Source organism: Octodon degus, unplaced genomic scaffold (genome assembly GCF_000260255.1).
Source record: "Octodon degus isolate 3935 unplaced genomic scaffold, OctDeg1.0 scaffold00009, whole genome shotgun sequence".
Lineage (NCBI taxonomy): Eukaryota > Metazoa > Chordata > Mammalia > Rodentia > Octodontidae > Octodon > Octodon degus.
In genome coordinates, this window is record NW_004524585.1 from 28306898 (window position 1) to 28318287 (window position 11390).

At 42.2% G+C, this 11390-nt stretch overlaps 1 protein-coding gene across 3 annotated transcripts in view; it reads right to left on the reverse strand.

Moving 5' to 3' along the window:
• Nucleotides 1-10081, reverse strand: part of Lnpep (leucyl and cystinyl aminopeptidase) — an 84318-nt gene extending 74237 nt beyond the window's left edge. Inside the window, exons 1-2 of one of the 3 annotated variants that reach the window (XM_023708458.1) lie at nucleotides 8791-8875; nucleotides 6376-6566 (exon numbers count right to left, since the gene is read on the reverse strand). Coding sequence is in view for 1 of the 3 variants with exons in the window: in XM_004625425.3 (XP_004625482.1) it covers nucleotides 8791-8890 (100 nt within the window). In the remaining 2 variants the exon portion in view is untranslated. Of the gene's footprint in view, nucleotides 1-6375; nucleotides 6567-8790; nucleotides 9003-9513 lie in introns of those variants that run through there. The other 2 variants (XM_023708460.1, XM_004625425.3) reach the window with 2 other exon arrangements.
• Between the last annotated feature and the right edge of the window lie 1309 nt (nucleotides 10082-11390).

The following is an 11390-nucleotide window of genomic DNA, read 5'->3' on the forward strand; positions in this document are numbered from 1 at the left end:
CATGTGGTGCTGGGGGATTGAACCGCGGTCCCTGTGCTTTGCCAAGCTTGTTCCAAGTAGGTGCTTTAGACCACTGAGCCATCTCGCCAGCCCCTCATATTTTATTTTAAACAACATATGAAAATATCCTAAAATATCTTCAAGTAAAAAATCACAGAGCTTGGGAATGAAGAGCCAGGATCTAAATGCAGCAGTTTGAATGCTCTTTACCATTATGTATACTATTCAAAAAATTAACTAATGCAGATTTCATAGGTTTCCAAAATGAAAATAGAAAGGTAAAAATTCAAATCATTCAAAGAAAGGTGTAGGATACAATTTATAATTTTCAGTTTGACAGTTTGCAAATAGAGACTACTAACATGTACAATCATTTCTTTTTACAATTCTGATAGAATGCAAGCTCCTCAAGTACATGGACAATACTGAATTCATATTTGTACTCCATAATTAAGACCAAAGCTTGGGACAGTCAACAGGCAGTAAAGGAATATTTTAATGTATTTAGAGGGTTATATTTTTTAAAAGTATGTGATTAAAAATTTATTTACTTATTTATTTGATACAGGGTCTTGCTATACAGTTCAGCCTTCTGGTGATCCTCCTGTCTCAGCATCCCCAGCACTGGGATTACAGACATGTGCCACCACTCCTGGTTTCGGTGCCTGGCATGGCATGTGTACTGGGGATTGAACCTGGGTACCAGTGCTTGCCAGGCAGGTGCTTCGACTGCCAAGCTATCTGCCCAGCCACTAAAAGTATATATTTAAATTAAAATAAATGAGCACAAGTAAATAAAGTAATATTAAAATATTACTGATCTTGGCAATTTAAAACAGTACTCATATAAAGAATCCAATTTTACTCTATCTTCACTACCAATGCTGGTCCTCTTCAAAATAAAATAAGAATGGAGATTTGGAGAAGTAATTTTACTTTGCTATATTTTTATTTTAGATAATAAAAATAAGACATGAACAAATTATCAATATGATGCGAAAAGAAGAAAATTCAATAAGAGAAATGAGAAAATATAAAAGAAAAATTAAATATATTTGAATCCTACTATTTTCTGGTTTCAATAAAATAGAAGAATCCCAAAGCAGTCACCTTTTAAAATTTCACATATGTAAATGTTAAATATCTATAACAACATCTGTAACAATTTATACAATTTCTATGGTTTATAATTTAAATATAATCTTAATACATTCTACATTTATTTTTGCACATTTTCCATAATATAGAACTAAAAGAAAGTTAAAAATTTACATTAATGAACAAAGTTCCAATAATAGTCACTGAAATCTTACTGAACAAACAGGTATTCAAAAACAATACCAGAGGGACGAAAATATTGCTAGTGCCACAATGAAGGACTATAGTTAAAATTTTAGCTAGAAGACATCTCTAAAAAGTATCAAGTTACCAAGTATAACATAATATCTAACAGACTAAAAAATATAGCAATTAGTATAAGAGTGAAACCTGAGAGCATTTACTTGCTTTATCTTCACATCTGTCATCATGGCAATGACTGAAATTCACATAAAGACAGCCCATTTTATTCATTTAAGAGATAGCCAATGTTTTGGTAAAAAAAAAAAAAAAAAATCAAATTATGTTAGATCCCTTATTAAATTTTCTTTCCCTTTCCCTATGTTAAATTTATACTTTATATCAAACTTTTCCACCAATCAAATTAACAATTTTTATCTTGTAAAGTGCTTTTCAAATCTTCCCTCATAAGTCAAGCAGACCCAATGATTGTAAGGGAATCTTTTAAAAAGACTTACCTATATAAAAGGAAATGAAGTTGTCAGGGATGGCTAAATATTTATGCTTCTTAATCTCAAGTAAACTTGTATACATGTAAATACCTTTGTAAAATCTAAGTGTAATAGTTTATTTTTAATTTAATTAACTATAGTTTCAAAAGAACACCTTATCCCAGAGATGGCAAACCTTTCAGAGCTTAAAATGATTACACACAGCCTGCTGCAGCACGGGTGCTACAGGTTCACTACCACTGCCTTAGTCTATCATAATTCTATACTTAAATTGAAAGCATGCATTAGGCTCACTGAGTGTGCATTATTGAACAGAGAATGGGTATCACTGAATGGGTTCTGCAAGGAAATCTAGAAATATTCTTAACTGTATGCAGAAAATTTATGAGTTAGAACTCAGTGCATGGTTTGAACAAAGAATTATAATTTACTGATAATTTTCTTAAATACATTTCCATCTCATTCATCAAATTGATATATATCCAAAATATATAACAGTCCTAAATCTTTTTTTTTTTTTTTTTTTTTTTTTTTATTTGTGTGTGTGTGCATGTGGCCAGCTCAGCCCACCAGGGGGCGGGGCTGGCTGGCATGTGGTGCTGGGGGATTGAACCGTGGTCCCTGTGCTTTGCTAAGCTTGTTCTAAGTAGGTGCTTTAGACCACTGAGCCATCTCACCACCCCAACAGTCCTAAATCTTTACAGCAATAATTTTCACATCAATTCACAACTAAAGGGTAATTTTCTTATCAGTAACCTATTTTTTTAAATTAATGATAATTACTCAAAGGCTGGAATCATAACATTTTTTCTACCGATAGCCATTGTCAATTATGTGCCCAAAAAAACTACGTATAGCCAAGTGCAGTGGACCATACCTATACTACACTTCCACCACTCTAAGATGTTGAGGCAAGTGGGTCACAAATTCAAGCTTGTTTTATGCAACCTAGAGAAATCCTGTCTCAGAATTTAAAACAAGGATCAGTGATACAGCTCAGTATGAAGGCCCGAGGTTCACACCACTCACTAGAAGTTTCTATAGGGCCGGCCAAATAGCTCAACAGATTAAAGCGCCTACAAGCAGGCACAGGGGCCAGGCTGTAATTCCAGCACTTGGGAGGCTGTAAACAGGAGGATCACTACTAGTCCGATCTAGTAGTGAGACCCTGAACACCCTGTAGACCCTTCCCTAAAATACAAAAAAAAAAAAAAAAAAAAAAAAAAAAAGTTTCTAAGCATAAATCATTCAAGTCTATCCCAGTCAACATTCCTTATGAGACGGAAGCACAGCAAACCCACACAGGCATCCTTCCTTCCATCAGCATTCATCTCCCAGTTTCTCCAAGTGGAAAAGCTCTCCCCTCACAAGTACCAGGAAGCTTTAACTTCTTTCATCCCACATTATTCGCTTGGTCTCCCTCCAAAGCACCCCCGAGTTGGGAAAGACTCTGGAAACAATCTGCTTCCCCATCTTGAGAAGTCCAAACAATTGACTCAAGTTTTGTTTCAGCAACTACATTCTTTAAATATATGAAATACCCAGGAGGACCTTCATGAAGAAGTACAAATGAGAAGAAAAAGAATTTCAAAGGGTCTCCTACAGTAAACCTCCATTCCTTGTTTTTTGAAACTCCCTTGGAAGCATGATTTTTTTTTTTTTTTTTTTTTAATTGGGCAAATGACCTGGTTTCCTTCTAGTTCAGATGCTAAGTTTGAAGCTAAAAACATTTACTGATTCATTGTTCAACCATAAGAACCAAAAGAAAAGTGAAGCAAAACCAGGCAATTCTAAGTGACTGAATCACTGTGGCAAAAGGTGGAAAGCTCTACAGTCTAGAGTTGTCTTTTTTCTTGAAATCAAATCTAAAACACTCAGAAGGATGAACATTTCTTACAAGTGAATATGAATTTTCCAACTATGACAGAAAGACTGATAAAATTCCTAAGAAATGTTTTCTGTCTCCTGCCAGAGCTTACAAATGCCAGTCTTAACTCTTCCATCCCTACACAATTCCTTTTGTTCAACCAGACCTACTGGCTTCCTCTCATGCCTGACTCTCAACCTCATTCATCAGCATCCTTGGTTCCCAACATGGGCTCGTTTCTGAGCCACAGATCTGCATGAGCATTTTGAAAATAGCTGTCTACCAGCTTCCTCTTTAGCACCCAAACCTCCACATTTCTTCCCTCCTCACCACAGATTCTCCTCTTGAGTCTCAATTTTTCCTAAAGATCTTTGTAGGAGGGGCCGGGGAGATGGCTCAGTGGAATAAGCGCTTCCCTGGCAAGCGCAAGGGCCTGAGTTCAATCCCCAGTTCCACAAATAAATAAATAATAAAATAAACTAAAGATCTTTGTAGGATTTGAAGTTCTTACAAAAGTTATAAGAGACTTCTTGACCACCCGTCCTCGGACAAAGAATTTATAAATGTTCCATTTATTGCCCAGAAACTCTAGGGCAATGAGCAGCCTTCTCTCCAAAAGTCACCAGATATAAAAGGAACCATACCACTGTTAAAGATCCAAAATATCCCTCCATTCCCAAACTTGTTTTTTTTTTTTGTGTTTGTTTGTTTGAATTTTTTAACACTCCGAAGAAGTATCTATACGGGAAATCAAAGTTTTAAAAGACTTAGTCTGGTTATTATAGTGCTATTATGGAAAGGTCCAGTAGGTTGACTCCAACCCCACACAGTGTCAAGGCATAAGATAACTGATAGAAAGTGAACACACACTGTTGCTCACCTCAACTGCCAAGAATGAAAGGCCTAATTTCAGTTCATCCCATAACCCATAATCTGGGGCAACCTTGCTTAAATTCTTTCATATCTAAATTCCTTAATGTAGTCACAAAGAAGTTAACAATTCTGCTATGTGCTAATAGAGACACTACATTGAATCAGCAGAGGTGTGAGCCTGCTGGTGACACAGTTATATGAACAGGTTATATGGATAGATCTGTACATGTCCTTCATAACTAAAATGCTGTCTTGGTTAAAGCTGCACTGCTGTTTTATTTTTACATCTTCATACTAGTATGAAAACAAAACTAAACTCTTCCAATTTGTGTCTCTTACTTAGGTCAGCCACTATTCGATGGTAGGTTTTATGTTTGTTTCTCCAAACTATATGACTAGCAGAAAATCTGCTTGTAAATGAGCATTCAAAGGAAGGTGACCTACTGAGAAAACCAGCCTTTATTTATATTCCATGAAATAATTTCCTTATAACCAATCTAATTAGTAGTAGTAGTAGTAGTAGTAGTAGTAGTACCAGGGATAGAATTCAAGCCCTTGTGTTTGCCACTGAGCTATCTCCCAGGCCCTCTAATTTTTTAAGACTGAGTTCTCAAAGATCATACGCAGATCAATGATAACCACTGATTACAAACCATTTCTAACATATGCTATTTTTATCATGTCTCAAGACACTCTTGGAAACATGCAAGTGATAACAATTTGGGTGTTTTTTAATCAACAGCTCGGCCTGAGACTATTAACAATGCTAACCGTCAATTTTTACATAGTCCTATTCCTCCAAACATGTCCTACCATTAAGAGAAACTACCATGCTGCATTTCATAGGGTCTATTCTCAGGACAATAATTTATCACAGAACTACATCTACATCTGTATCTGAATGAACAAATTGTGATAACCTTACATTTTTGAGAAATGACACTAAAAACATGTTTAGAAAAACACACATACCTACAGAACAATTATTATTTTTGAGATAAAAAGATGAATCACAATTGTATGCTTCTCTTCAACCCACAAGTATGTAACTGGTAGCCAAGACTTTCCATTGTGGAAATTGGAAAATACTTTCAACTGGATACCAATCTGAAAATGAAAAAGTTCACAAAAAAAAAAAAAAAAAAAAAAATCTGTCATAGAAGCAGTTTCATGCAACAAGAAAGTTCCCCTTGTTTGATTCTGCCCTAGCCTATAGTAATATAGTATTCATGATGGCTAAGTCCTTATTAAAAAGAAAAGAAACAAAATGATCGAACTATGTTTTTATTTCTGGGTCTTCAAAATACCAATGCTTTCCAACAACCTGTAGATTTATTTCAGATCACACCACAAACTAGAAAGTAGAAACAAAACATCCTATAACAATAACTCCACACAGCAGGAAACGGATTAATCAGCAGGTTTCCAAGTCCTAAACTTAGTTCATAAAGTTCCAAAATTTCTAGTGAACTCTTCTAGTATCTCAGAAGTTCCAGATTTCTGGGGCCAATCACAGACCTTCTCAATTAGATTCTCGCCTTAGCATTTTTAATCTCAATTTAATTTATTCTGAAATATCCCAACAGGAAATATTTGTCCTGCATGCAAATGAGGACAAAGTTAGACAGATAGCAAATAATTATTTTCCTTAATCTAGTGTCTGTATCAAAAGAAACTGTTGCCATCATTTGTTGTTGTAGTAAACATATAACTCATTACTTCCTAAAAGATTAATTTATTTCTGCCTAACAGGACAGCAATTATTATCAAACCAATCTTCAGTGCTTGTCTAATCCATCTCTCGCGCAATAAAAGTCACCAGAGATCCAAAGCCAGAACACATACCCAGCCTTCATAATAGTCAGCAGTTCCTCCCAAGGGCAAGGCCAAAAATATCTCCCAGGCCATACAGGAATTCCTGGCACACAGGTCCATCCTTATCAGCCTTTTCTTTAGACATGCATTTTAAATTAGTTGCAGCAGCACGTCACCTGGACAGGTTAACACAGATGTCCAGGAAAGGAACCTATGGTCATCTGCAAGCAGAGAACAGGGCTTCAGAAAATGGGCCTTAACAGCAGCAATAGTTGACATAAAATAGGGAAGCTACAGAAAGCCCTAATGGTGTATATGAGTACTGAACACTGGAATGACAAGACAGAAACTAAATTCACTTCCTGAATAAATTCACAGGTCAGAGGTTGAAACAACTGACACGATTTTTAACTGAAAGAAATATGGTTCTAAAGTATTAGAATTATTTTTGTAAAACACTCACATCACTATAAACAGGAATATACAAGAAGTGCTAAGTGGGAAAGAGCCAATAACAAGTTTGATATACACTACAATAAATTTTAAAGTAATAAAATACTCAACAAAATACAGGAAAGCTGTATGTGCACGTTTTTGCACCCAATGGATTCAGCAAAAAGAGAAACATACTTCGTAGTGAACTTGTTATGTTTACAGACACTAGTAAACGCCTCCTCCACTTTAAATCTGAAAAGCACCTCAAAAGGCCAACATCTAATCTCTTGTTGACTTCAGATGTTAGTTTCTATTTTGCCTGTTAAAGGTTGTTCCCTATGCAAGAGATGACTGCTATATTAACCAAAATGATACACTGTCAATCTGTCTGCAGCATCAACTCTGAAAATCTGCAAGACAGGAAAGGATTAGAAATCCAATTTCCAACAGGAAAGTTAAAGTACTACTTTTGGTTGTTTTTATTGTTCTCTGGGATTTTCCACTGTCCTCCTAAATGTCACAATATGCAAATATTCACAGGTAGGGAAGGATATTCTGTGAAGAGAGAAAAGACTAATTTTAAGACTTGGGAATGTATTTTAATTGTGTAAGTGAAGGTTCAGCAAATCAACTAGCACTAATGGACCAAAGAAGTGACTCAACCTTGTGAAGACAATTATTCTTGGTGAAATTTCACATTTAAAGTACTATGAACAGTGACGCTCCAAATTATTCTGCCTAGAATAATTATTCTGCCTAGAACAAAGAATAAGGCAACAGAATATTTATTGGCAAGGCTTTAACAATCTGGATTGAATATGTTTTACAGTCAAGTAGTAGATGATCTGTCTATGGTTCCTTGCAGATCAAATATTCCTTAATTCTGAGTAACTTTACCAGACTCTTCTGAGAGCTCGGTAATTACAAACAGAACTCAAACAGAACAGAGTATTCACAAAGTCGTCATCATTAAGCCTGATTCGACGGTACAGAAAGATGGCAACAGAATAAAGCATTCGGAATGAGAGATAAGGAGAATATAATTAGTTCGCAGCCCCACGAATAAAACAGCATACAACAAAGTCTGGCAGGGTTTGGGACAGAGCGGGCAATATCTCACTTTTCCCTGTTGGGTGGCAACTACCAGGGATAGACTCTGGCTCCTTTTGGGCTCCTCTACCTGAAGTAGCCAACCTCCTGCAGGTAAAGCCCTGCCAACCAGAGTGAATCTCGCAATTCCAGTGCAGTCTCCCCTATTAACAATTTTCCTACTTTCTATCCTAGAGGGAAATCCATTTCTCAACGCGGCAAAAATTTCGCAACGCTGACTGTAATAGTCTCTTCTCTACGGTGACTCTCTCACTTGTGGTCCAAACAAAAGCCATCATCCTGACTCGGGTGAGATGAACTCCTCATCCTGTAAAAGGCTATTTCCAGGGTGCAGGCTCCCGCGGAGGCTCTAGCCTCATTCCCCATTGTGCTATCACCGTGATTTAAAGCAGTCTCGACTGACAAACCGATCTCCGCGGGAGCGGAGGACAGGAAGCGCGGTCGCCCCGCCGCAGACGCGAGGGTGGCGGTGCGCTCCGCACCCCGGCGGACCCATTGCCGGCGAGCGAACCCCTGGAAGTTTCTCTCCGCCCCTCCCCGGCGGCGGCCGACCCCGCGCCCCCACCCGCGGCGGGAAGAGCCGAGCCCGCGACCTGCTGAAGGGCAGGGACAGCTCCCGGGGCGCCGCCGCCGGCCAGGCGCGACCCCGCCTTCTCGAGCCAGCCCGGCCTGCCAACTTTCCCGCCGCCCTCCACGGCCCAAACTTTGCGGTGCGCTCACCGGGCCGCGCCCGGGACCGCGCGGCGCCGACCTTCACGCCCGCCGGAGCCCCGCGCCTTTCCCGGGCTCCCCCCGCCGCCCCAAGCCCTGTAGGAACCCCGCGACAGCCGCCCGTCCCACAGGCCATAGCCCGCGGGGTCCCTGGGAGCCCAGCCCCGGCGCCCCGGGCTGCCCACTCACCATTGGTGAAGGGCTCCATCTTCCCTCGCCGCGGCTCCGCTCGGCGCGAGCGCCCAACCTTCCTACTCCGAGAGCTGAAGCGGCCCTGCCGACTGAGCATGCCCAGCGCGGCCGCCCGGGGATGCCGGGGAGGTGCGCGAGGGGCGGCGCCGCTCCGCCGCTCTGTGGTTGCGCCGCGCCGGGTTTTCCCGACCGCTGGAGAAAGGGCGAGGGAGGCGGAGCGGCGAGCGGCGGGGGGTGGGATCGGGGCGGGGTCAGGACAAGCCCCGCCCCCGGAAGTGTCCGCCCGCGGCGCGGAGCCCGAGGTGCGGCTGGCGGCCCTCTGCGTGGCGTTGGGTCCTGGGTGTTGCGGGGCCCGCAGTGTCCCCGCAGAGTACTGGGAGCGGACAGCTCGAAGGTAGACAGTAAACGCAGAAAACCCTGGACAGTGAGACCGATGCCACGTTGGGCCTCAAGTCGGGGCGCCCCGCAGCAGAGCGCTTTGGGTAGCTGGTCCGGAGGGCGACGAGAAGCGGAAGGCGGCGCAGAGTCGCCTCTGCCCGCGAGGCCCCGGCGCGCGCTTCGGTGCCCCCGCGCAAGGAGCCCCCCGGGGGGCTGACACCTAGGGGGCGGGCGACACCACTCGGGTCCCCAGGCGGTCGCAAAACCAGGCCCGGATCGCGAAACCCGGCCCGGGCCCGGAGACCCGGCCCAGGCCCTCCCGACCCCGCCCTAAAGCAACACCTGCGGTTTCCTGGGGGTGCGGCGGCGGGGCTCCGCAGAGGCCGGGCGGCTCCAGGCCGAGGGGCGCGCTCCGCCGCCCTCGCGCCCCTGTCCTTGGCTCCAGCGCTACAGCCAGCAGGCCCTGCAAGCCTCCGAGACAAGGTCCGGAGAGGCTGCCCTGCCGCTTCCTCCTTCCTCTCGCCTCTCGCGGGCGTCGCAGCCGCCTTTCCCCGCCCGCAGCCCCGGCCTCTACGGAGACTTAGCTCCACTGCGCCCCGAGCGCCTGCCAACTGTCACGGGCTGCGGGTCAGCAGCGGGGCGGGCACACAAGCCTCTTGGAGGCAGCGCCAACAGCCCGGGCAAACAGGAACGCGGGGAGGTTTGTGATCAACGCTAGAACTAGAAGTTAGCTTCAAAGAAGTAAAATCGAAGTACACTATTGCATGTTAAAATGACAGTTGCATTCCATTTCCTACTTCTGCCTTTAGAACTTGCAGTGGGTACCAGTTGGACTTAGAATAACACAAATTCCCTCCCAAACTGGGACTTAACTGTACAAGTTCACCATGGTTTGGCCCCAGAGGCCTTCATGTTGTTCAGATACCCATCTTTCTCGCGTGTGCCTTGCACAACAACTGTTTCTCATGTTTTTGGTATTTTGCCTGCTGATCTTTCTCATCATTTGGGTCTCCACGCAAATGTCTCTTCTGAAGGGAAGCCTTATCCGACCACATATCTGAGATAGCTATGAACAGTGCATTCGTAAAGATTCACCCTGCTTTATTCCCACCCCCAGCACCCATAAGCCTCTCAAACTGTTTTTGCTTTGTCACTTTCTCTCAGGCACGCAAGGTGTGTGCTTCTAGGGTTGTTCCCTGCTTAGGCGCTGTGTTGTGATGACTAGGTACACAAACACTGCCTACCTTTCTGGCTGAGTGGGTGAATGAGTGCAGTGGGATTTAGAGTTTTATTCACTGATGTTAAAAACCTTCCTAGCCAACATCTCTGTATTGATTGTCTCTAATTGTTGCGTTTGTGGTCAATACAGAGAAAATATCTGTATCATGATGCCTTGGTCTTAGCTTCTCTGTCTTTTTCTCTCTCCTCTCTCATCCTGTGAAAGATAATCACAGTCCTTAGGCTGGGCCTCTGAAAGGACACTTCATAGCCACAAATAGAAAGTGAACCGCAGGGGATATAATGTTTCAATGTTCAGACATTATATAGTATAAGCAAAGCTGGCTTTTGTTGAAAGGACCCCTCACAATGCATTCCTTAGATAAGAAACTCCTGTATTTTAGGTCATGTCATGTTCCTTTGACGTTATTTTTGTAGCCAAAGCACTTTAGTATTAGGGATATTTAAAACTCCATAGCTTGCTAAATTGCCTCACCTCACCTCACCTGTGGCAGCTCTCATGCTTTGAAGTGTGAAGCACATCATCTTGTATTGTGTTTGAAATACTTCAATGCTGCGGACTTGTGATAATAAGGCTTCACTGCTGCATTAGCAAACACAGGTGGATGAAGCTGTCTTTCTGAGATTTCTTTTACACCAAGACAAATAATCCCTTTACCAACTTCTTGCTGCTTCTTCCTCAGGTTCAGGACTATATATTAGACATAAGAAGACTAAACAAAACCAGTATGTTTCAGAATCCTAACTACTCTTAAAAGAGTAATAAATTTTGTGGTTTTTTTTTTTAAAGTAGTATATTATATTTGACTTCCTAAAGCCTTGTTTTGTTGTGTTTTGTTTTTGAGAAAGGGTCTCACTTCATAGTTCAGGTTGGATTCAAACTCTCAGTGATCTTCCTGAGGGCTAGGACTACAGGGCTACACCACCATGCCTGGCAAATCTTTTTGAAGGAAAAAGATTGCACAATTTCACTACTGAAA